This window comes from Saccopteryx leptura, chromosome 2 (genome assembly GCF_036850995.1).
Source record: "Saccopteryx leptura isolate mSacLep1 chromosome 2, mSacLep1_pri_phased_curated, whole genome shotgun sequence".
NCBI lineage: Eukaryota > Metazoa > Chordata > Mammalia > Chiroptera > Emballonuridae > Saccopteryx > Saccopteryx leptura.
Window position 1 is genome coordinate 343227459 of NC_089504.1, and position 26657 is coordinate 343254115.

Genomic DNA, 26657 nt, shown 5'->3' on the forward strand with positions numbered 1-26657 from the left:
ATCTCTCTCCGTTCCTGTCTGTCTGTCCCTGTCTATTCCTCTCTCTGACTCACTCTGTCTCTGTAAAAAATAAGTAAATAAATAAAAAAAATTAAAAAAAAAGAACTACATGATTCCATACATTGATGGGACATAAAAACGAGACTAAGAGACATGGACAAGAGTGTGGTGGTTACAGGGAGTGGGGGGGTGGAGGGTAGGGGGGGAGCAGGGAGAGGGGAAGGGGGAGGGGGAGGGGCACAAAGAAAATGAATAAATAATAAAAAAGAAAAAAAATGTATTAAAACAAGAAACTACCTTCAGTGAGTTCCCCACCCCTCACCACACCCAACTCCTAAAAGGGTTCCCATGCTTGCCTGAGGGCTAAGGGCTTGTGGGGACTCCAGACCAAAGACACCTTTAAGCTGGGGACCTATTCACTTCCAGAAGAAAGTTGTTTTGCGTCCAGGAGCCTCTAGGGGGAGGAATGAGGCCATGAAATAACATTAGCTGCTGCGGCTGCCAATCCAGGGAAGGGGAGGCAGGAGAGATGCCAGCCGCTGCTTCAGAAGCTCTCCTAACGAGAAGAGCTCACTCCTTGTGCAGGCGGGCTGGCCCCACGGCCCCTCGCCCCTCAGAGTGGGCCTAGCCTTATCATGCCTTGGCTGCAGTGGCTGGTCTGTCTCCCTCAGTACTGTGGACTCCTCCTGTCTCCTCTGCCCCTGCACTTCCCTCACTGGCTCTGCAGCAGTCCTTGCTCAGTTATCTCTGACTTCTTCCTCTCCCTAGTGCCCTCACACAAACAAGTTCCAGGTCCTGTTCTCACATTCTCAATTACCATTTCAACATCTTGAACCTGGACCAGTCCAGCTTCCTACCTGATGATCCTTCCTCTGGCCACAGCCCCTCTGCTTCACTGTCTACATGGAATGATCTAACTAAAATCCTTAATTCCTGGCCCTGGCTGGTTAGCTCAGTTGGTTAGTGTCATCCTGAAATTCCAAGGTTGCGGGTTCATTCCCTGTTCAGGGAACATATGGAATGCAACCAATGAACGCACATCTAAGTGGAACAACAAATGAATGCTTCCCTCTTTCTCTCTCTCTCTCCCTTCCTCTCTCTCTAAAAAACAATAAAAATAAAATAAAATGGCTAATTCCTAGCTTGAAAACTCCTGCTGACTCTTTTTTTTATTTAAGATTTTACTTACTGATTTTAGAGAGAGGATAGAGAGAAAGGCAGGGGGAGGAGCAGGAAGCATCAACTCGTAGTAGTTGCTTCCTGTATGTCCCTTGACCAAGCAAGCCCGGGGTCTCGAACCGGCAACCTCAGCATTCCAGGCTGACACTTTATCCACTGTGCCACCACAGGTCAGGCAAGCCCAGGGTTTTGAACTGGCAGCCCCAGCGTTCCAGGTCGAGACTTTATCCACTGTGCCACCACAGGTCAGGCAAAACTTCTGCTAATTTTTGACAGCTCCCTTCTCCAGCTGAGCCCGTTCCTTGGTTTGGCCTCACATCACATAGCATTCTCATCGTGACTCCTCACCCTTCCCTGCCATTCTCTCTGCTTGGAATTCCCTTCTGACTCATTCCTCAAAGTCCACCTCAAAGGTACCTGCTCTGAGAGACATTCCTGCAGCAGCCCCAGATCCCCCGCTCTTCGGGTTCCGGTTACTCCCTGTCCATGAACTTTGTAAAGCACTTGTCCCAGTGTACTGTAGATGACAGTCTGCTGTGCCGGATGTGGGCTCCAGGGAGGTTCTGAAATTATTCAGTTGTTTCTGGTCCCAGCAGGGCCTGGCACACAGTAGGTCTTGACATGGTGTTTAGGGGCACTTGGCACTTAGCAGGCTAGCCTCTTATGTGTAGTGCATTGACTGAGGGCCCCTGTTCTCTGCCAGAGCAAACACTCATCTGCCTGTCCAAGTGGGTGGCAGCAGCCTGGGCTGTTTCCAGCACTGCCCTTACCCTGCTGTCATCCACTCTGGCCCCAGCTTCCTGGTGGTATTCCAGGGTGGGGGATCCCAGAGAAGGAATGAGATCATGCACAGAGAGGGCTTGGCGATCCTCAGAGAAAGGCGCCTCTATAAATGCAGCAGTGATTAACCCTGCTGGAACCTATTCAGCGTTTTAATTGCCCCGCCAACGGCCTGGCTGAGCACCCACAGCTGGGTTCCCAGGGTTGGGAGTTGGCAAGGCCGGATGGGGCCAGGAGGGGCCGAGATGGGGTGGGCGTCCCTCCCTCCTGAGGCACACAATAGTCATGGTGTTTGGGGCCCGTGACTGTGTTCACCTTCCAAGCCTCTCTGTAACCTTCTTGTCACACAGGCCTGAAGGTGCTGACTGTAGCTGTCCCCAGAGACCATGTGTTCTGTCTCCTCTCTTTAGCCTTAATTTCTCTCTCTCTTTTTTTTTTTACAGAGACAGAGAGAGGCAGAGAGAGGGACAGACAGACAGGAACTGAGAGAGATGAGAAGCATCAATCATCAGTTTTTCGTTGTGACACCCCAGTTGTTCATTGATTGCTTTCTCATATGTGCCTTGACCGTGGGCCTTCAGCAGACCGAGTAACCCCTTGCTCGAGCCAGTGACCTTGGGTCCAAGCTGGTGAGCTTTTGCTCAAACCAGATGAGCCCGCACTCAAGCTGGCAACCTCGGGGTCTCGAACCTGGGTCCTCCGCATCCCAGTTTGAGGCTCTATCCACTGCACCAGCACCCGGTCAGGCTAGCCTTAACTTCTTAAGGGCAGAAAAACTGTTCTTAGTGTTCACTTCCCGAGGCCTTTACATCAACCCACACATGAGCCCAGAGAGAGCCAAGTGCCAGGAGCAGTGCCAGGTGATTGGATACCCAGCCTGCCGTCTTGGAGCTCAGAGCTGTGGGACGATGAAGCACACCACAAGAAACCAGGACACCACTCAGGACTGAGAGCAGTAGAGACCAGGGATCAAGGGGTTGAATGGGGAAGGGCACTGGAGGCTTGGCAGAGCATGGGGTAGTTTAGGTGCAGAAAGACCACATGTAGCCCAGATCTAAGCTACAAAGGCAGAGCTGGGAAGTCAGCAGCAGGCAGAAGAGAAAGAAGTGCAGGTAGGAAGACCAGATGGGAGTGTGAAAGGGCAAGGTGCTGATGAATTAGCCCTCTATTGCTCCTGGGCTTAGAACACAAAAGCCTCTTAGGGCAGGGCCCTCTGAAACCATCAGTTAGCTGAGCATGTTCTTAAAGCATTTGTTCACTCCAGCCCTGAGACTGCGATCCATGGGATCAACCTCTCTTTGGGAAAAGAGAGATTAATACCTTCCCCCAGAGCAGCACCAAGCCCATGAGAGGTCCTTGACTCACAGATGCTTAGTGAAGACAGGTGGAAGCAGGGGAGTCTGGTGGTCAGACTGGAGTCTTTAACCCACACCCCCTCATCCATGAGTTGAGAGAATCTTCCCGTCTTCTTTAAAATATATATATTTTTAGATTTTTTAAATTCTTTTTTTTTTTTTTTTTTTTGTATTTTTCTGAAGTTGGAAACGGGGAGGCAGTCAGACAGACTCCCACATGCGCCCGACCGGGATCCACCCGGCACGCCCACCAGGGGGCGATGCTCTGCCCATCTGGGGCGTCACTCTGTTGTGACCAGAGCCATTCTAAAGCCTGAGGCAGAGGCCATAGAGCCATCCTCAGCGCCCGGGCCAACTTTGCTCCAATAGTCTTGGCTGCGGGAGGGGAAGAGAGAGACAGAAAGGAAGGAGAGGGGGAGGGGTGGAGAAGCAGATGGGCACTTCTCCTGTGTGCCCTGGCCGGGAATTGAACCCAGGACTCCCGCACGCCAGGCTGACACTCTACCACTGAGCCAACCAGCCAGGGCCAAATTACTCATGGTTTTTAGAGAGAGAGGAGAGACAGAGAGAGAGAGAGAGAGAGAGAGATAGGAGAGACAGAGAGAGAGAAGGGGGGAGAAGCAGAAAGCATCAACTCCCATATGTGCCTTGACCAGGCAGCCAGGGTTTCGAAACAGCGACCTCAGTGTTTAAGGTCGACGCTTTATCCACTGCGCTACCACAGGTCAGGCGAGAAAATCTTCCTTTCCTTCATTTCAGAAAAGCAAAACAAAATTGCCAACTTGGTACTATTAGACCTTTTATACCCCTTGTTCAATTCTGGCCTAAAAGGTGGAATAGAGCCCGGCCTGTGGTGGTGCAGTGGATAAAGCACTGACCAGGAACGCTGAGGTCACTGTTTCAAAACTCTGGGCTTACCTGGTCAAGGCACATATGGGAGTTGATGCTTCCTGCTCCTCCCCCTTCTCTCTCTCTCTCTCTCTCTCTCCCTCTCTCCTATATAAAATGAATTTTTTAAAAAAGGTAGTATAGAGAAGCTATAGTGACCAAGAGTTTCTTGGCAACAAAATAAATAATGTAGTGTTAGATTATAACCCAAAGCATAAAAGAAATACCCAGGAGTTGATACTGATACAAATGAATTAATAAAAAATGAGGGAATAGCCCAATCTCCCATGCAGAGTTCCAAATTATCTATGTGAATATTCTTCCCTTAAGGAATGTAACTCCTCATGCCTGTATGTGCATCGCACACAGCGACTTCCTTCTAAAGAAGGCAGCACGGAAAGGGAAGAGAAAGAAGTGTAACTTTACAGTGGAGAAACCTGAGAAACCTGACAAACTCCACCTCAGCCAGCTGATCAAGGCCAACATCAACCCTTGACATGATGTGATGAGACTAGCACCTTAACTCAGTAGTCTTCTTCCAAAAACATAACACCAGTCTAATCATAAAAAAAAAATCAGGCAAATTCCAGTAGATGGGCACCCTATAACATGCCTGAGCCTCACTCCTCAAAGTTGCCAACGCCATAAAACAAGGAAAGTCTGAGATACAACCACAGCCAAGAGGCTAAAGGCATGATGACTAAACGTATTGTGGGATCCTGGAACAAAGACAGGACCTCAGGAGAAGACTGAGTAAATCTGAATAAAGTATGGAGTTCAGACAGTAATAATGTATCAATCTGGTTCTTTAATTGTGACGAGGCTACCAACTAATGTAAGATGGTAATAATAGGGGAAACTGGGTGTGACACATTATGGGAACTCCCAGTAATATCTGCAATAATTCGGTAAATCTAAAACAAAAGTTTATTAAAGAAAAAAAGATGGGAGGTGAACACATAATACTGTGTACAGAAGATGTGTTATACAATTGTACACCTGAAACCTGTATAATTTTGTTAACCAGTGTCACCCCAATAAATTCATTAAAAAATAATAAATAATTTAACACCTTCAAAAATAAAAATAGCCCTGGCAGGTTGGCTCAGTGGTAGAGAGTCAACTGGAATGTGGATGTCCAGGGTTTGATTCCCAGTCAGGGTATACAGAAGTGACCATCTGCTTCTCCTCCTCTCACCCTCCCCTCTCTTCTCCTCCCACAGCCATGGCTCAACTGGTTTGAGCACGTTGGCCCTGGGCGTTGAGGTTGGTTCCTTAGAGCCTCTGCCTCAGGAGCTAAAAATAGCTTGGTTGCAAGAATCAGAGCATAGGTCCCAGACAGGGGTTGCCAGGTGGATCTCAGTCAGGGTGCATGAGGGATTCTGTCTCACTATCTCTCCTCCTCTCACTTAAATAAAATAAAATGAAAATAAACGAGAGACAAAATGAGTAACTTGGTTCTGCATGGTCGAAGCACCACTGGAAGGGTGAACAGGACAAGGAGCAGCAAGGAAAGAAAGGAGATGGAGGCAGGGGAAGTGGATGACTGCTTTATTTCAGAAGAACGTACCGTAGCCACACCCCTGCCCCTGTGAACCATGGACATGGGTAAGCTGGGCAGCTACAGGCCTCAAGAGACAAAGCCGAGGGAAGTCTGAGTGTGCTCCTTCCCTGTCCACTGCTATAGTGTAGCTCCTCTCAGCATCTCAGCTGTACAGGGACTGAGGAGTAAAGGGACCAGGCCCAACATCCTCTAAAATCAAGATGAGGTAGGAGAGTGACACACTGCCCCTGCTGGCAAGAACAAAAGAATGGCCTGACCAGGTGGTGGTGCAGTAGATAGAGCGTTGGACTGGGATGCAGAAGACCCAGGTTTGAGACCCCGAGGTCGCCAGCTTGAGCGTGCTCATCTGGTTTGAGCAAAAGCTTGCCAGCTTGAACCCAAGGTCGCTGACTCAAGCAAGGGGTTACTCGGTCTGCTGAAGGCCCACAGTCAAGGCACATATGAGAAAGCAATCAATGAACAACTAAGGTGTTGCAACAGCACAACAAAAAACTAATATTGATGCTTCTCATCTCTCCGTTCCTGTCTGTCTATCCCTGTCTATCTCTCTATGTAAAAAAAAAAAAAGAAAGAAAGAAAAAAAAAGAAGGTAGGAGCAGGAAGCATCAACTCCCATATGTGCCTTGATTAGGCAAGCCCAGGGTTTTGAACCAGCAACCTCAGTGTTCCAGGTCAACGCTTTATCTACTGTGCCACTATAGGTCAGGCCAGGAGAGCCAGTCTTAAAGCAAGTTCTGGTATGCCAAAGATGATCTAAAGTGACAGCAGTGCAGATCCCAAGGAACATGGGTGTTGAAAGTGGCCAGGCTGGGAGCAACCACAGAAGTCCTGAGCTTTGCCTGTTCTCCAATCATGCTGGTCTTCCTCCCCCATGGGCACGATCAGACACAATCAGAGCGTTCCCTGGGTGCTCAGAGGCTGCCTGCTCATGGCGGGTGCCCTGCCTTGGAGCAGTCCCAACTGCTGGTCCCGCAGAAGAAGTCCTCAGGGAGCTCACTGAGGAGTCCATCCAGGTCATCTGCAGGGATGGAGAGGGTGGGAAGACTGAGTGACAACATTATAGCGCCACATGACTTCATTCTGAGGCTTCTGCCCTTTAAGAAGGCCTGGACCTGGCAGCACAGTCAGGAAGTGCCTCTCCCTGGGCAGTGGTGCCTGGGCCAAATGGCCTGCGGCTGAACTGATCTCCATCTTCTTTCTGCTCCCAACATATGCACACATAACAAGAGGCAGGGAAAAATGCCCGGGCCATTCTGCTGAGAAAGAGGCTCCCTTTGGGCCTCAGTGGTCCCTCTCTTTCCATCTGGAGGAACAATGCCTGAGCAGAAAGGCTTCAGAGGACCCTGGTGCAACCCTATCATTGGCAGAGGGAGAAACAAGGCTGGAGAAAGCATTCGATGTGTTCAGAATCACATCTATGAATCTGGCTTCTCATCTGAAGATTGGGAGACAATAGCATCCCCTCCCCCAAAGTGCCTCTGTGGATGTAGGGAATAAAAGGACCCGTTCCTGACTGGTCCTCAGGTGGGTGCTTATGTCTGGGAATTTGGAAACTGAGCTGACCTCAGGAATCCCTGTTGCTCCTATTATTGTTAACAATAGCAGCTAACACTAAGTGCTTGCTCTGTGCCAGACACAGGGCCACACATGTCACACTCATCGCTTCATTTACATCTCACAGTACCCTCCTTCATAGGGCATCCCGTGGTAGTTCCTGTTCCAGTTCCCACCCTATCTGAAAGAACAGGGTTAACGAGGTCAAACCACTTGCTCAGGGTGCGCATCCTTAGGCTCCATCTGATGCTACAGCCACAGCTGTCAATAGAAAACTCATGCCTAATGGATGGGCTCAGGCAGCCTTAGGATTTAGATGGGAAACGACACCTGCAGAGCCAGCTCCCAGTCTGGCTGAGCACTCGATAAACATTTTGTTGGAGGGACAGAATCAGTTCAGGGCACTCAAAATTTAAGATGAACAGCACTGTTCGCAGGGAAATAGGACTGGAATTTGATGATAACAAAACAAGTTGCCCCTCACTAGCTACATTATGACTATTTGGAGACACACTATGTTAAATGGAGGGAAATGAGCAGTCAGGAAACTGGGAATCAGAGTAAGAATTAGTATTTCTGTCTCCCAGCCTTGTCCAGCCACCATCTGCTGCCCCCTGGGCAGGTCTGTCTCCGCAGTGGATCTGTGACACCAGCTGCAATATTCTACAGGCGGCTCTCCCACTCTTACTGCATGACCACCAGCAACATTCTGATGGTGATTTGACTTGTCGTCAAGCTTAGTTACAAGGAGAGAGTGCAAGTTTCCACAGAAGATTCCAGCATAAGGAATACTTTTTCATAAATAAGTGGGCTTTGGGCTTTATCCATTGGTCTGTGTATTTGGTTAATGTGGAGATACCCACACTTAACTCCATGAACTTTGGGGCCAGAATGCGTTGAATTTATGAAATCAAAAAGCTAGGGACCACGGCCCTGGCCGGTTGGCTCAGCGGTAGAGCGTCGGCCCGGCGTGCAGGAGTCCCAGGTTCGATTCCCGGCCAGGGCATACAGGAGAGGCACCCATTTGCTTCTCCACCCCTCCCCCCTCCTTCCTCTCTGTCTCTCTCTTCCCGTCCCGCAGCCAAGGCTCCATTGGAGCAAAGATGGCCCGGGCGCTGGGGATGGCTCTGTGGCCTCTGCCTCAGGCACTAGAATGGCTCTGGACGCAACAGAGCGACGCCCCGGAGGGGCAGAGCATCGCCCCCTGGTGGGCGTGCCGGGTGGATCCCGGTTGGGCGCATGCGGGAGTCTGTCTGACTACCTCCCTGTTTCCAGCTTCGGAAAAATGAAAAAAAAAAAAAAAAGCTAGGGACCAGACTTGGACTGTGCTGGCTTGAGTGACACTGCCTCCTGAGGAACAAGCTGGTCTTTCCCTAAGACATCTGTGTTTGCACTGCTCAGCTCTGTATCCTGACTCCCAGCATTGCCTGGAAGGCCTCTGAGCTTAGTCAAGATGTGAAAATCTGCCTCTGTGGTTTGGCCATCAGCCTGCAGAAAACTCAAGGTGTGGCACAAGGATGGTGTCCATTCACTCCTTGTGTCTAACAGCACATGGCCTGGAAATGGGGGAGACCAGCGGATCACACTCCACTTGCTTTATCTGGCCCCTGTCACATGGTTAGTCTGTGGTCTGCAGGTTCACCCAAGAAGACACCACATCTGGTTTCTGTAAGATTTCATAAAATCCAAAGATTCATGGGAGGAACAAGATGCAGCCAGAGAATCTAGCTGAACAATTAAAGAGGAAACAGAAGGAGAACTTTTGCTCCTGGGTGGGCTGACTGCCTTACCTGCTTCTGGGAGTTCTTTGGGGGATGCCCCTGACTCTGGGTTCTGTGCTGTTCTGAGGTCTTTCTCAGGCTTTACAGTCTCATGCTGGAGGCTGCCATGGACGCTGCCTGGATCCTGCGGGCAGACAATCTGGTTACCAATGCCTGTGCCCCTGAAGCCCCTCTGGACAAGCACTACTTCCACCCAGATAACCTCAAACGAATAGGTGGGGGCTTAGGAAAGACAGGATGGAGGAGTGTGGCAAGGGCTGGTGCTGCGGGAGGAAGCTACAACAGCTACATCCAAAACAACGGATAATTAAAATCACAAAACAGAAACAAAAAACCTTTTTGGCTGACTTTCTTTCCTAATTCAATTTTTATCTGCTGTTTCAGGGAATCTATGTAATTGGAACAGAGAGTAAAGGGGCCATTCAGAAATATGTTGAGGAGTTAGCCTGGGATTAAGAATTAGCTGTTGGCCCTAACTGGTTGGCTCAGTGGTAGAACATCAGCCGGGCATGTGGAAGTCCCAGGTTCAATTCCCAGTCAGGGCACACAGGAAAGGTGACTATCTGCTTCTCTACCCATCCTCCTTTTCTCCCTCTCTCTTCCTTTCCCACAGCCATGGCTTGATTGGTTAGAGTGCACTGGCCCCCGGCACTAAGGATGGCTCTGTGGAGCCTCTGCCTCAGGTGCTAAAAATAGCTCAGACCAGCATGGCCTCAGATGGGCAGAGCATGGGCCTCAGATGGGGGTTGCTGGTGGATCCCAGTTGGGGTGCATGTGGGAGTCTGTCTTTCTGTCTCCCCTCCTCTCACTTAGAAAAAGAAGGGAAAAAAAAAGAATTAGTTGTTAACAATCCCCAAACTAGACAATGTTTTTATTTTTACCCTTTTTTTTTCTTTTAGTGAGCAGAGGGAAGGCAGACAAACAGACTCCCACATGTGTTCCAACCAAAATTCACCCGGCATGCCCACTAGGTGGCAATACTCTGCCTATCTGGGGCTGTTGCTCTGTTGCTCAGCACTGGAGCCATTTTTTTTTTTTAGTGCCTGAGGCCAACTCGTTTGAACCAATTGAGCCATGGCTGTGGGAGAGGAAGAGAGAAAGAGAGAAAGAGAGAAGGGGGCATGGAGAGGCAGATGGTTGCTTCTCCTGTGTGCCCTGACCAGGAATTGAACCTGGGACTTCCACATGCTGGGCCGAAACTCTACCACTGAGCCAACTGGACAGGGCCCATTTCAATTTTTTTTTTTTTACAGAGACAGAGTTAGAGTCAGAGAGAGGGATAGATAGGGACAGACAGACAGGAACGGAAAGAGATGAGAAACATCAATCATCAGTTTTTTGTTGCGACACCTTAGTTGTTCATTAATTGCTTTCTCAGATGTGCCCCGACCGGGGGCGGGGGGGGGGGGGGCTACAGCAGCCCGAGTAACCCCTTGCTCAAGCCAGCGACCTTGGGTCCAAGCTGATGAGCTTTGCTCAAACCAGATGAGCCTGCGCTCGAGCTGGCAACCTCGGGGTCTCAAACCTGGGTCCTCGGCATCCCAGTCTGATGCTCTATCCACTGCGCCAATGCCTGGTCAGGCCCGTTTCAATTTTTTTAAAAAAAATTTCATTTATTGATTTTAGAGATGGGAGAGAGAGAAAGAGAATGGGGGGTGGTTGAGAAAAATAAAGATAATTTTTTTGAAGGGAGGTGCTTTTGAGAGAATATGGAAGGTTAAAAAGAAAGATGAGCCTGCCCTGTGGTGGCACAGTGGATAAGGCATCAACCTGGAATGCTGAGGTCACCAGTTCAAAACCCTGGGCTTGCCGGGTCAAGGCACATATGGGAGTTGATGCTTCTTGCTCCTCTCTCTTCTCTCTCTTTCTCCCCCCCAAAAAAAAGAATTAAAAAAGAAAAAAAGAAAGATGAGGAAAATGGAAGTAGCAAGTTAGAGCTAAAGGTATAACTTGTCTAGAAGTCATTAATTCTAAACTATTCGTTTTATAGATGAAGCAATAGTAGGGGAGGAGACAGGACTTGCCAAGCTTACATTACAGATTAACAGCAGAGCAGGAACATGACCCAGGTCTCCTGACTCCCAGGCCAGGCCATGACCCCAGCCCAGGATCCCAGGAAGGGTGGGAGTGGCCATGAGCAGACGCTATATGCCAAGTCAAGCTCCCTGGAGTGGAGCTGCCTGTAAGCCCAGTCTCCCTCAGTTCCCAAACGGAGGGTTCCAACCTGAGTTCTGTGTGTGTATCCCATCACTTAGCAGAGGGAAGATGCAGAGCAAGTGCTGGCTCACCTATCTGTACCTCACTGTTTTCTATACTGCCACTTGTAGATCTGACCCTTAGTCACTTACTGAGGGCCACCACCCCTGATGGACCCTCAACTTGATTAGTTCTCAGTGACTCTTATACTTTCCAATGGTCAAGTCTGCCATTAGACTCTCAGGGATCGCCAAGAAGCTGGCTGTTCCTCTAGGTCTTGTTACTGTGTCATATGGCAGGCAGCTGGACCAGGGACAGGAGGAGATGGCCCTGTCCCCAAAGGCATCTTCAGCTCAGGGTGGAGACAGGGAAGAAATCAGAAGACCCATACAGAAGATGGCTCTACCAGTCCTCATTCCATCCCACTCCTCTTACCTTGGGGAAGGGCTGAGACGGCTTGAGGAAGGTCCCATCCCCACAATCTGGGCTGTAAATATGGACCAGGTTGTTGGGCGTCACATTGAGGTAGTGGTTTCGGAGTGAAGGAGAAAACACTCCAATCTGGAGTGAAGGAAGGGGAAGGTCAGTGCCCTAATGAAACACTAGGTGCGGTCAGCTGGCCACCTGGTCCCTGTTTCTCCCTTGGTAATCTCTGCACCAGGGTCACACAAACTGCTCCTGCCCCAGCCCTAGTGTCAGAGTAGAACCACTTATCACACCCTCCTTCCTGCACATCCCAACCACCCCCAAAGAATGGAGTCAGGCCTCTACTCAGCTCTAGTAAGCCAGGGTCCGGCACCAGCCCAGGCACTCCTTGCCGGGTACTGGGAGGGAAGAAAGCCACAGACAGCTCGGGGTCTCCTCCAGGCAGGACGTAGAGAGCAGCTCCCCATACCTGCTTTAGCAGCAGCACTGAGCCAGGCTTCAGCTCATTCTGGCGTGTCTCGAGCAGCAGCCTATGCACCGTGCCCTGCATCTCTCCTGCAAACACCACATCACCCATCAGTCTCAGGGTCCAGGGCTGCACACTGACTGGTCTGGGTACTGGCTGGGAAGTGGGCTGCTCACTATATCAATTTCCCCAACTACAAATCCTCCTCACCTCCTGACCTCAATGAAGGCCACTCATCAGCCAGTGATACTGTGCTCAAGCTGGTGAGCCCGTGCTCCAATTGGAGGAGCCTGCGCTCAGGCTGGTGAGCCTGTGTTTAAGCCAAAGGAGCCTGCACTCCTGGCGAGTGGTGTTTCCAAGCTGGCGCATTGGTATTTCAAACCTGGGACCTCAGTATCCCAGGACCTAACTCCTTACCCGTGGGGTCCTTGAAAACCACACTGGCGTCCATCGTGCTCCGAGTCAGGGATTTGATCATCACTGCCATATTGGGGACCTTGTTCCTGGGAAGCTGCTTTAGGGCTGCCTGATTGAAAGAAGATGCATTTGGTGAGCCAGCCATGTCCCAGCTATAAGGTTCCCAAGTGTGCCAGGGCAAACTGGGGGGTGGCGAGTGGCAGAGCACAGGTGTGGTGATGATCTTCCTTTGTGGAGAGCAAAGAGGCAGTTTACAGAGCTTATCTCATATCCTTCCAGCATGTCTTCATTTCTCTCCCCCCATCTCCTTTCTTTTATGTCTGTGCTTTTAAGTAGAGCTCTATCATGGCAGACCATGGGCAAGGTTGTGTTAGCACATGTACTGAAATGTGTCTGCACAAGACCCGACCTCTGGGGAACACTTAGGATAGCAGTGTGCTACCACACCCCATCCAGGGCCTGGATGTGCAGAGACATGCCCATAGTACACTTTCTCCGTCTGCCTGAGCTCAATACTACAGATGGTAGTGGAAAGGTAAGTGAATGGAAGATACAACCAAAGGGCTGCCACTCATAAAAAGGCCTGGGGTAAGGGGGAGCAAAGTTAGTGAAAAGGATGAAAATGATCTTCCTTTCGGGTCTCAGCACCCAGGACCCTTACCTTCCGCAGCACCATGACAATGCTGTAGGTACAGAGGAAGCAGGTGGGGTCTCTCTCATCCAGGCCCAGAGCAGATTTCATGGCCAGCCAGGGTCCTCGCACAAAGTCCTCCTCCACCGATGCCTGGGAACTAGCAACAATCTGGCACCAGAGCAGAGGGAGAGCCAGCATGAATGGGTCTACTTTGCTACAGACCTCATTAACCCTTTTAGTAGTGAGTTTTTTTCATGTTCACTGACCCCTGGGAGTAAGGTTTTTTTTCAAAAAATGAAATTAGTTCCAGTTTGTGTGTATGTGTGTGTGTGTGCGTGTGTTTACAGAGACAGAGAGAGGGTCAGAGAGAGGGATAGATAAGGACAGACAGACAGGAACGGAGAGAGATGAGAAGCATCAGTTTTTTGTTGCGACACCTTAGTTATTCATTGATTGCTTTCTCATATGTGTCTTGACCAGGGGCTACAGCAGAGCAAGTGACCCTTTGCTCAAGCCAGAGACCTTGGGCTCAAGCTGGTGAGGTTTGCTCAAATCAGATGAACCCGCGCTCAAGCTGGCAACCTCAGGGTTTCAAACCTGGGTCCTCCACATCCCAGTCTGACGTTCTATCCACTGTACCATCTCCTGGTCACGCCCAGTTACAGTTTTTTTTAACTTAAAATCATGTTTGTTTGATAACCAATTTATGGAAACAAGAAGAACATACATTTGCCTTTTTTAATGTTGCCTTACACATTTTTTTTTTCTGGAGTTGGAAACGGGGAGGCAGTCAGACAGACTCCACATGCGCCCAACCGGGATCCACCCGGCATGCCCACCAGGGGGCGATGCTCTGCCCATCTGGGGCGTTGCTCTGTTGCAACCAGAGCCATTCTAGCGCCTGAGGCACAGGCCACAGAGCCATCCTCAGCGCCCGGGCCAACTTTGCTCCAATGGAGCCTTGGCTGCGGGAGGGGAAGAGAGAGACAGAGAGGAAGGAGGGGGGGGGTGGAGAAGCAGATGGGCCTTTCTCCTGTGTGCCCTGGCCGGGAATCGAACCCAGGACTCCTGCACACCAGGCTGACACTCTACCACTGAGCCAACCGGCCAGGGCCACCTTACACATTTTTAAAACAAATCAATCGTACTCTGGATGATCAGGAGGCACGAGGACGTACGTGAACGTTTGTACTCCTCAAAGGGTTAAGGCAGGATGGGGGGGCAGGAAAAAAAGGGCAGTTTCCTGCAGCATCATGGCCACAGTGTCCCCGTTCATTTATCTCCAAGATCAGAAAAAGGTATGTGAAATCTTGTTGCATATCCCATCATATCACACTTAGTGACAATAGCAAAGGGCCTCTTTATTTTCTTTTATTTTGAATTAAGTCCTGACTTTAATTATGATACATTGAAGCAAAAGGCTATCCATGCTTGTCTCCTGTATTAGACTTGAAAAGTCTCAGAGCTAGGAAGCCCTCACATACATTTATAGGTTTGCAGAGTGCCTTAGTCATTTTGAAACCAGTCATATTTTATTTGGGATATCTGGTTTTGACTATTAACCTTCTTACAGAAAAAAAAAATGCTTTGATTCAGATGAGTATTTACTGCTTTGGGTCTGTAATGGATTGATGGATCTGTGGAACAGCAGCAAAGAGAAAAACTGCTGCCGAGAATTAAAAGCAAAAGTGGGTCTGAACGGCCCTGGCCGGTTGGCTCAGCGGTAGAGCGTTGGTCTGGCGTGCGGGGGACCCGGGTTCGATTCCTGGCCAGGGCACATAGGAGAGGCGCCCATTTGCTTCTCCACCCCCCCCCTTCCTTTCTGTCTCTCTCTTCCCCTCCCACAGCCAAGGCTCCATTGGAGCAAAGATGGCCCGGGCGCTGGGGATGGCTCCTTGGCCTCTGCCCCAGGCGCTAGAGTGGCTCTGGTCGCGGCAGAGCGTCGCCCCTGGTGGGCGTGCTGGGTGGATCCCGGTCAGGCGCATGCGGGAGTCTGTCTGACTGTCTTTCCCCGTTTCCAGCTTCAGAAAAATACAAAAAAAAAAAGTGGGTCTGAGGGAAGAGCAGGTCAACCAGAATGCCAGGGAGGAGGGAGGCTGGGCCTCACCTACTGAAAGGGAACTCACTGGAGGCAAGATGAAGGCAGATCCTTTTCAGCTTAATTCCCAGAAACCTGAGAAGAAGGTTCCTGAGATACAATTTCCTAATACTTATTACATTCTCCTCCTAAGAAAAAGCTGGGCTTTTTCTTTTTCCCCCTCCAGAGACAGAAAGATAGGGAGATGAGAAGCACCAACTTGTAGTTGCATCACTTTAGTTGTTCTTTAATTGCTTCTCATATGTGCCTTGACTGGAGGGCTAGTGACCCCTTGCTCAAGCCAGCGACCTTGGGCTTCAAGCCAGTGACCACAGGGTCACTTCTATGATTCCACGCTCAAGCCAGTGATACTGTGCTCAAGCTGGTGAGCCCGTGCTCCAATTGGAGGAGCCTGCGCTCAGGCTGGTGAGCCTGTGTTTAAGCCAAAGGAGCCTGCACTCCTGGCGAGTGGTGTTTCCAAGCTGGCGCATTGGTGTTTCAAACCTGGGACCTCAGTATCCCATGTTGATGCTCTATTCACTGCACCACCACCGGTCAGGCTGGGCCTTTCTTTCCTGGATGGGAAAGAAGGCTGGCTCATGGCATCAGTTATCACCCAGCTGGCATCAGGATAGGCTTCACTTTTATGCTAGTAAAGTTGTAAACCTCCCAAACTGTCTTCCCCAAATACCCTTTGGTGTGTGACCCCAGGGAACAGGCCTAGCAGCATCAACTCTGATTCTCAACTCCTGAAACATGCAGGGATGTCCTTCACTCTTAAATGACGCTCAGGAAGTTAACGTTTGCACAGATTTAGTTACCTCTGTCCGGAATTTAGCCAGAGCACCATGAGTCGGAGTCTGGGGCGTGGAAACCATGATGTCCTCCATATTTTTCCCACTATGCTACAAGGGGAGAGAGAAGAAGGCGAGAGCAAGCTCAGCAGCTGTTATTTACAAGTGCAGCTTCTTGTCTGGGTTACATAATGAGTTCAGGAAAACTATCAGGGACAATTAACACATATTACATCTCTTCTAACAAAGTCTCAGGAGCCTCACTGGCAGCTCAAGAAAGACACGTTGGGGATTGTTTTGGGAATGTGAGGAGCTACAGCTGGCATAGGAGCAAAACCCAGGGCTTCCTGAAGGAGGCAATGACCTGAATAGAGAGGTCTGTGATCGGCAAAGGAACAGCTTTCTATAAGTCCCTTCTCAGGGTCCCAGCCCTTCCCTATAGAGATCCTGCCCAGGAAGAATGTGGATGGCCTCCTTGGATTTCCCTTAAACTGCTAGGGAAGAGCAACTAACAGGGGCAAACTGTTTCAAACACCTTTTTTTTTACAGGGACAGAGAGAGAGTCAGAGAGAGGGATGGACAGACAGGAACAGAGAGAGATGAGAAGCACCAATCACCAGTTTCTCGCTGTGACACCTTAGTTGTTCATCGATCGCTCTCTCATATGTGCCTTGACCGCGAGCCTTCAGCAGACCGAGCAACCCCTTACTCGAGTCAGCGACCTTGGGTCCAAGCTGATGAGTTTTTTTGCTCAAACCAGATGAGCCTGCGCTCAAGCTGGCAACCTCAGGGTCCCGAACCCGGGTCCTCCGCATCCCAGTCCAACGCTCCATTCACTGGGCCACACCTGGTCAGGCTGTTTCAAACACCTTTAAAATGCTAGGAAAGGGATGCACCTACCATGAGCAAACCAGATCCCCAGTCCACTGATCTAAGATCTGAATCAAGACTAATTTGATGCATCCTGTCACCCACACTGCTGAAACCCAAACTCTCAGCACAGCCACAGCTTCCCCACATGGGTCCCACACAATGAACTGTTCTGTGGCTCTCCAAGAGCATACCGCTCCTGTGCCTCTGCGCCTCTGCACATGCTCTTCCTTTTCTTCCCATTGAAATGTCTTCCAAAGCTCAGCCTTACAACATATGCACCTGTTGACCTACTACTTGTCCATTCAAAGCCTACTCAGCAAGCCCAAGGAACCACTCTCAGCACCCAGAAAATGACCTCTACTCACACAGCATTTTATGAGCATCATTATTATGCATAATTGTTCGTTTCTTCGTGACTGCTTCCTCCCCTAGAAGAAACTCGTTAGGACAGGAACTATTTCTATTTTAATCTATATTCTCATTTCCAAGCAAATTGCCCAACTTAGCAAATATAAGTGGGTGAATACTCCTGCCTCAGTGCTAACAGGTGCTCAACAAATTATGAATATTATTAAGTTCTCAGAGCCTTAAGCACCCTTCTTATGTGTGGTTTTCAAATATTTAATTCTGCCTTCCCACTTCTGTTGGTTCTTCCACAGATCTGAAGACCCTCCCCCTTGCATTTCCTTCCTTCCTTCACTCGTCCCAGGGTGCAGATATTCTGGGACTGGACAGTGTTGGGACTCTGCTTCTTTCCTTTGCCCCTCAACATCCTGGGTGGCCCTGGCTTCTGCCAGAGAGAAGCTGTCACTCACTTGGTGAGGCAGGATCCCTGCAGGGCCTGGGAAGCGACGTGTTTTGGCTCTGGGGGCGGTGCGGGTGGGCTGCTGGGGTGTCCGGCTGGCAGCAGTGACCAGCTGTACCAGGTGATTGGTGACTATGGGCGTCTGCAGAGATGCTTGGGGAGCCAGGGAGAAATGAGGACCCTTACGGGTGCTGACAGGAGACTCGACAGAAGTCATTGGAGCTCGGGGTTGTAAGGGCCCCCGAGGGAAAATCCCAGAGACAGTCCTCGAGAGCGCAGAAGAGCTGGAGTTGGGAGTTTGTGGAAAATTAGGTTTGCCACTTAAGCGGGCAGTCGGAGACTGGAATGACCGACTGGGAAGACGATCCTGAGGGCTACTCTGAACAGGCCTGCCAGGAACTTGGAAAGCCTGGGGTCCTCGAAGTGGAGAACCTTTGGGACAGACTTCCCAGTGGGGTTGCTGAGCAGGAGCTGAGAAGGCAGTTGGGATAGGGAGGTTACCCACGGCACCAGGTCTTAAGTGGGGCTGTGGAGCCCTATGGTAGACAACAGGATCTGGAGGCTGACCCTGGGCTGACATGTTATCAGTTATGTGGGTGGCAGTCATGGGCTCCTTTTGGCAAGATCTGCTCAGATCAGCTATCCGAGCCTTTTTAGCCAAAACTGAGTCTTCCTGCTGCCAGGTGGACAGGGTTCCTGTGGCCTCACTGTTAACTCCAAGTTCCAGCTCCATGCCAGACTCTTCCAGCTCCATGTTTGCCAGGACCTTATCAAATTCATCTTGTTCAGGCCCCTCAAAGCCACCAATCGCCTGCTGTTTTCTCTCAAAGGTAAGCAGGGGGTGGGAGGCTGAGGACTGTGGTCTTGCTGGCCCTCTGAGCACTTCTGTCAGTGTCACCCTTCTCTGACCGCCAGCCCAGCTGCTGGAAGTTGAGATAGGCCTTAGGGGGGTTGTTCCTGCGAAAGGTTGGCCCCTGACGGCCCCGAGCATGCTGGAGGTAGGAAGGTGGAGTCCCAGGGCTGGTAGGTCCGAAGCCTCTGAAGCAGCAGTGGGGCATGATGGCAGCTTCCCAGAAGACTGTGCCTGCTCAGTCTCTTGTGGCCTGGAAGAGACAGGTCTGAGGCAACCAGCATTCACAGGCCCTGAGCCAGCAAACCGGTTTTCAGTGTCCTCCACAGCAGACAAGAAATCCTACAAATAAGCAGACACAGTGGGAAATCAAGAAACACTCTGCTTTTACCGTTTCAGGCATGTGGCATGTATATATGAGCAGATACACACAAGTAAGAAACAAAGGCACGAAAGGCAATGGCGGAGTCTCTCACCACCTTTGCTCTTGCCATGGGCCTACCACTAGGCTTCTACCAGAAATATTCCCATGCTAAGTCTTCAGGTAGCTTCTCTCTTTTTATTCAATCTCAAGTGGGGGTTGAGAGGTAGGGGGTAGACAGTGGTGGCAAGCTGGGGGAGCAGGAGAAGCAAATGTACCACGGCACCAAGGAGTCACACAAATTACCCATGGTTACAAGGAGACTAGCTTTCTGGTGTCCAGCCTGTAAAATAGAGACCTGTCCAGCTGGTCACGCTGCTTGTTCTCAGCCCACTCCTCACCCCCACCATACACATATACACAGCCTTCAGTAAGCCAGGGAGGCCTAATAGGCAGAAGTTAAATATAGCTTTTCAGACAAGTTAAATTAAGTATGGATTCCAGTTGGGAAGCAAGGTGAGATTGACACCTTCAAGAGCAACAGACCTGTTCCGAGGGTGTTTCTGAGTCAGAACTGCTGATTTAACTGACAGGAAGGTCCCCACCGCCCCCGCCCCCTGCTGCCACACTGGATTGTCTGGGCTAGAGAAAGGTTTTTCCCTACTTTGTGTATTATCAGGAGAGGAGCATACTCTAGCACAACTACCTTAGGATCTTTGCAATAACAATATCAGAATTACTGCAGCAATGAAATCTTGGTGATCCTGGGAGTTGATGGATCTCTTTTCTCAGGAGGAACCCCTTTTTAGACATAATGTCATCTGCCTTGGGGAGGGGGAAAGGGACTGGTAATGGAACAGAAACTTGAGCTGTCTGAGTCTTCCCCTATTTTAAAATTTTTCCACGGATTTGAAAGAGGAGACGGGAAAGAGAGAAGCATCAACTCGCCATTCCACTTAGTTGTATACTCATTGACTGCTTGGGACCTTGGCGCTCCAGCATGATTATCCACTGAACCACCTAGCCAGGGCCGCCTTCACTCTTAATTTCATTAACAGCCTAGCAGTCCTACCATCATCCAGTAAGAACCAAGAGGGTCACTTTTTCAAGCCTGTAATCATACATCTCCAAAGCTGAAAGACAAAGACAAGGACACTGCTCCTTGACAAAGCTGGCAGTTTTGATTTATTCGTAAAAAATATCAGTCAAGTCCCCAAGTGATAACAAAGACCTCTAACATTTGAAAAAAAAAAAAAAAGACCTCTAACATTTGAAACCTCGCTGGGTGCCAGGTACCATGTAAACATTTTACTAGGATTTTCTCAAGAATTTTGACATTGGGGCCCTGGCCGGTTGGCTCAGTGGTAGAGCGTCAGCCTGGCGTGCAGGAGTCCCAGGTTCGATTTCCGGCCAGGGCACATAGGAGAAGTGCCCATCTGCTTCTCCACCCCTCCCCTTCTCCTTCCTCTCTATCTCTCTCTTCCCCTCCCGCAGCCAAGGCTCCATTGGAGCAAAAGTTGGCCCAGGCGCTGAGGATGGCTCCATGGCCTCTGCCTCAGGTGCTAGTATGGCCCTGGTTGCAACAGAGCAACACCCCAGATGGGCAGAGCATTGCCCCCTGGTGGGCATGCCGGGTGGATCCCGGTCGGGCGCATGCGGGAGTCTGTCTGCCTCCCCGTTTCCAACTTCAGAAAAATACAAAAAAAAAAAAAAAGAAAAAATAAAAAAAGAATTTTCACGTTGGTCCTGTGAATAGGTACTGTTATTATTCCTGTTTTTTGGATGCAAATACTAAGACCTAGAGACGTTAAGTAGCCACAGAACCAGGAATAGAACCTATACATGCCCTTTTCACTATGTCTTGGGGCCTCATAAATGGACCGATTTTAAGAGGTCTGACAAAGATTGTTTTCCCCCTTCAAACCTCATGTTCAGAAAGCCTCAGAGGAAGGGGCGTATGATGTTGGGGCTGCCAGTAAGGGCCCCTGATGCAACATTCACCATCATACTCAGCACAAATTAGGCATCTGGACAAATTCTAAATGAGATTTTTTTTTTTTTTTACAGAGACAGAGTGAGTCAGAGAGAGGGATAGACAGGGACAGACAGACAGGAACGGAGAGAGATGAGAAGCATCAATCATTAGTTTTTCATTGTGCGTTGCAACACCTTAGTTGTTCATTAATTGCTTTCTCATATGTGCCTTGACTGCGGGCCTTCAGCAGACCGAGTAACCCCTTGCTGGAGCCAGCGACCTTGGGTTCAAGCTGGTGGGCTTTTGCTCAAACCAGATGAGCCCGCGCTCAAGCTGGCAACCTCGGGGTCTCAAACCTGGGTCCTCTGCATCCCAGTCCGACGCTCTATTCACTGCGCCACCACCTGGTCAGGCCTAAATGAGATTTTTAAAGCAAAGCACTGGGAGGCCCTGGCCGGTTGGCTCAGCAGTAGAGCATCGGCCCGCATGTGGAGGTCCTAGATTCAATTCCTGGTCAGGGCACACAGGAGAAGCGCCCATCTGCTTCTCCACCCTTCCCCCTCTTCTTCCTCTCTGTCTCTCTCTTCCCCTCCAGCAGCCAAGGCTCCATTGGAACAAAGTTGGCTCCAGGCGCTGAGGACGGCTCCATGGCCTCTGCCTCAGGCGCTAGAATGGCTCCAGCCTCAATGGAACAACACCCCAGATGGGCAGAGCATCAGCTCCTAGTGGGCATGCCATGGGGATCCTGGTCAGGCGCACGCGGGAGTCTGTCTAACTGGCTCCCCACTTCTAGCTTTGGAAAAATTAAAAAAAAAAAAAAACAACAAAAAACAAAGCACTGGGAGACAAAAAGTAGGCTTGAATGGCTTGTCATTGATAAAACTGAGCAATTTTATTCTATAAATGTCGTTTAGTAATTTCCATGTATGTTAAGACTCAAGTCAGGGGACCAAGACTTCATCTTGGCTGTTGGTGCTTTATTCTTATTTTTTTTTATTTATTCATTTTTAGAGATAGAAGAGAGAGACAGAGAGAAAGGGGGAGGAGCAGGAAGCATCAACTCCCATATGTGCCTTGACCAGGCAAGCCCAAGGTTTTGAACCAGTGAACTCAGCATTCCAGGTCAATGCTTTATCCACTGCGCCACCACAGGTCAGGCATGGTGCTTTATTCTTAAGCGGGTTAATTTACTTTCTGGGCTTTACTCACTAAAATCCTACTCCTTTGTGAAAAGGATTTGGGGTCCCAATTTTGGGCCTCCCATATGAAACTAGATCCTTTGGATCTAAGTGGGAAGAGAGCTGTGGAGATTGCTAGTTCAGCAATTGCTGGCTATACCCAGAGGTCAGAAATACCTCTGCTGGCTCCATCCCCAGAAATTCTGATTTAATTGGTGTGTGGCAGGGCCTCAATAGCAGTGATTCTAATGTGCTAACTTCAGATCTAGTCTAATCCCTCAACTTCTGAGGAGAGTGAGGGAAGGAAAGAGCATTTGAGTCAGAAGAGTGCTTCGCATATTGCAAAAGAAGAAACAGGAGGCCAGAGAATGAAGTAATTTGCCCTAGCTCACATAGCCAGCTGGTGATCCAAGGCCTCCTGCTATTTAATAACTGTTCTGTCTCTGGCTCTCCATAGACTTTCTTCCCACCACAACTATATCATTAAGGTGAATTAGGCTCTGGCTGGGTGGTTCAGTGGATAGAGCATCGTCCTGACATGCTGAGGTCGCAGGTTTGATCCCTGGTCAGGGCTCATAGGAGAAGCAACCAATGAGTGCACAACTAAGTGGAACAATTAAATGGGACAAGATGATGTTTCTCTCTCTCCCTTCCTCTCTCTGTCTCAAATCAATGGGGAAAAACGGTGAATTAAATCATCCACTAACATAGCTTCCAGGCAAGGGCTCTTATAATTTAAAGGTATGACAATCAAGGAGGTCAGCTCTCTGGCTTTTTACCTGTTTCTAAGAGATTTACATTTCTCATCATTCCTCAGCCTTCCACAAACCAAAAGCAATGTACATATCAAGTGAAAGACTGGGTCAGCCTGACCAGGTGGTGGCGCAGTGGATAGAGCATCGGACTGGGATGCAGAGGGCCCAGGTTCGAGACCCTGAGGTTGCCAGCTTGGGCACAGGCTCATCTGGTTTGAGCAAAAGCTCACCAGGTAAGACCCAAGGTCACTGGCTCAAGCAAGGGGTTACTCAGTCTGCTGAAGGCCCGCGGTCAAGGCACGTGTGCGAGAGCAATCAATGAACTAAGGTGTCGCAATGAAAAACTGATGATTGATGCTTCTCGTCTCTCTTCGTTCCTGTCTGTCTGTCCCTATCTATCCCTCTCTCTGACTCTCTCTCTGTCTCTGAAAAAACAACAACTACAAAAAAGACTGGGTCAGATTGCTTCAAAATGTTCTGGGCTTGGATGTTTACAATTTAAGACCTCCTCTGTTCACCAACACTTCTTACCTCATCTTCAAACTCCTCCTCCACAACAAATAGCTTCTGCAAACTGCATGACTGAAAGGAAAACAAAGCAGTTGAGGTTGGAGGAGAAATAAAATTTGCAAGTACACCCTGTCCTCACTCTTCTTCTTCCTAATTCTAACAAAACCATCAGGTGTAATGTCTTTGGTTTGTTTTGCTAGTGTTGGGGAGGGAAAAGCTATGACAGGAGATGGGATTTACTTAGAGACTTAGGTGATTTCAAATCCTTTCTCTGTAAAATAATCTACTCAGCCCCATCTAATCTTAGAAAAAGGGGGAAGAGGAAAGAAAAGGCTGCCAAAGGAAGCATGGGTCATTCTTTAGACTCAGCACTGCACACATGGGCATAAGGATTTTGCAACATCCCAAAGATCTGGTCTGAGGAATTTGTGAAATAAGACACGACCATAAATCCAAGCATGCCTAGCACAATGGTCTTGTTTCTGAAAGCCAAGTCAGTGATTTTCTTCCATCTAATTTCATGCCCAAAGGTTAGGGTCCTCGGAAGGTGGGATGCCCCAAGTCCACAGTTTCTTCTTTCTGGGTAGCAGGGTTGCAGTGGCCAGCTTTAAAATGTGTGTCAAATTCAGAGCCAAGAGCTGTGCCTAACCCCTGATGTCCAAGCAGCAAGAGCTACAGTTAGGGACATCTACCCCTAAGTGTCCTAGAAGCAGAGTGTTTGGGTTGGAGGGAGGGTCTGGCTCAGGAGGCGTTGACGTTTGAACGCATCGGAAAGATAAACATAAGTTCGCCAAGAAGAGATAAAAGGTAACAAGAGGGAAACTGAGGCCCTGAGAGAAGTGGATGGAGAGAGCCTTTCCAGGGTCTCAGGGCGCGTCCGCTCCAGGCCCTGACTCGAGCCTAGGTCTCCCGATCTCACCCAAACCCTAAACCGGCCCTGCACATCGGCCGGGTGAGGAGCTGGAACCCGGAAGGCAGTTCCGGGGCCCTGGAACCAAGAGGCCAGGCGACCCCAGGCGCGGCTTTACCATGGCGACAGCGGCTGGGCTTCCGCCAGAAGGTCTGTCCAGCAGGCCCCAACTCAAGTGGTCGGCCTCGGACTTATCCCGGGGAGGAGGGTGGGAGTCTGGAAGCCGGTATCTCCGGGCCGAGATCGGAGACGTTTCTACGACCTGGGAAGGTACCGAGAGAGGGTCGTCGGGAGCTGAAGACCTGCGCCCAACGCCGTATTCGAAGCCCCCGCCACTCCAGTATCTCCGCCCTCTTAAAGGGGCGGGTCTATTTTATCCTGCCGACACAAAGGCCCTTCATCGGCCAGTCTTCCGCCCGGGCCTTAAAGGGAAAGTGAAGAGCTCTTGGTCGCCCCCGAGTGGCCGCTCGGCCGGGTCAGCTGGTTCAACATGCGTTTCGGTGACCTAGGTTGGCAATTTGGTCCTCTTATGTCTAATCCTGCCGACCCTCCACTCTTATGTTAAGCACGCTAGGGACTGGATAGTTGGGTGTGACTCTCATTCACACCAGAATCTACCCCGTTGGTTTGTCTGTCTGTTTACCCGTCCCTCCCTCCATCCATCCATCTCTCTTTGTTTGTTTGTTTTAATATTTTTAATTTTTTTTTTTTTTTTTTTTTTTAGAGAGGAGAGAGAAAGGGAGAGAGAGAGAGACAGAGAGAGAAGGTGGGGAGGAGCTGGAAGCATCAACTCCCATATGTGCCTTGACCAGGCAAGCCCAGGGTTTCAAACCGGCAACCTCAGCATTTCCAGGTTGATGCTTTATCCACTGCGCCACCACAGGTCAGGCTGTTTGTTTGTAGAGAAAGGAAAAGAATGGGACAGATAGGCAAGAAGGGAGAGAGATAAAAAGTATCAATTCTTCATTGCAGCACCTCAGTTGTTAATCGATTGCTTTCTCATTTGTGACTTGACGGGCAGGTTGGGGGGGGGGGCTACAGCAGAGCAAGTGACCCCTTGCTCAAGCCAGTGACCTTGGGGTCAAGCCAGTGACCATGGGGTCATGTTTATGATCCCACACTCAAGTCAGCAACCCCACACAAGATGGTGAGCCCATGCTTAAGCCAGCGATTTCGGATTTTGAACCTGGGTCCTCTGTATCCCAGTCCGACACTCTATCCACTGTGCCACTGCCTGGTCAGGCCATCCATATATCTTTGCAACACATTTACTAAGTAAACATGTCCGGCCTGGCCTTTGGTGCACAATGGATAGAGTATCAGCCTGGAATGTTGAAGTTGCTGGTTTGAAACTTTGGGCTTGCCAGGACAAGACACATAAAGCAAAGCAATCAATGAACAACTGAAATGAAGCAACTGTGAGTTGATAATTCTCGTCCCCCTCCCCCACACACACAGTAAAATCAATAAGTAAAATCTTAAAAAAAAAGATGTCTGGCTCTTTTCATCTTTCATGTTTCAGCTTAGATTTCAGATCTTCCCTGTCATCTAGTTTCTCATGCAGCACCTTCCCTATCACTATTTTCTTCTCAGCACTTTTTATAATTTATAAATGTCATGGTTTCATCTTTATTGTGTGTTCTCACTAGAATATGAGCTCCCTAGAGGCAGGAACCTTGTCTTGTTTGCCCAAGTTTGTATCCACAATCACACAAGTTTGTATTGTGTATAATGCACAATAGAGTTATTGAATGACACAATGGTTACTATGTATTGGGCACTGTGCTCAACACTGAGGATAGAGAAATGAATGACTGAAGAAAACAAAAAAGAGAAATGAATGACTGTGCCTTCAAGTTCACAAACATATCAGGAAGACACAGATCAAAAGATAGAGTCCAGGAGAGTTATATAGAGAGATGGGCAGAAGCCTAGTGAGCTGGGAAGGCCAGCTTTCATCATAAAGCTTGCTGTGGTTAATGACCCTCAGTCTAACCTCAATTTCTCTTCTTTTTTTTTTAAATTTATTTATTCATTTTTAGAGAGGAGAGAGAGAGGGAGAGAGAGAAACAGAGAGAGAGAGAGAAGGGGGGAGGAGCTGGAAGCATCAACTCCCATATGTGCCTTGACCAGGCAAGCCCAGGGTTTCGAATCAGCGACCTCAGCATTTCCAGGTTGACGCTTTATCCACTGCGCCACCACAGGTCAGGCTCAGTTTCTCTTCTTGCTTGTCACTACAGGGCCTAGTCAGAATGACGGCTAGGGCTGCATCATTTTTGTTTGTTTGTTTGTTTGTTTGTTTGTTTTTAAGTGAGAGAGAGAGAGACAG

At 49.5% G+C, this 26657-nt stretch overlaps 1 protein-coding gene across 1 annotated transcript; it reads right to left on the reverse strand.

The window, feature by feature from the left end:
- Positions 1 to 6392: 6392 nt before the first annotated feature.
- HROB (homologous recombination factor with OB-fold) lies at positions 6393 to 24648 on the reverse strand. The gene is made up of 10 exons (XM_066366309.1): positions 24447 to 24648; positions 23440 to 23490; positions 17800 to 18981; positions 16139 to 16222; positions 13268 to 13408; positions 12607 to 12715; positions 12193 to 12278; positions 11733 to 11858; positions 9111 to 9225; positions 6393 to 6784 (listed from the first exon to the last, which is right to left on the reverse strand). Exons 1-10 carry the CDS (start codon positions 24447 to 24449, stop codon positions 6693 to 6695), a joined length of 1989 nt encoding a protein of 662 aa, XP_066222406.1. The 5' UTR covers positions 24450 to 24648; the 3' UTR covers positions 6393 to 6692.
- Positions 24649 to 26657: the final 2009 nt, after the last annotated feature.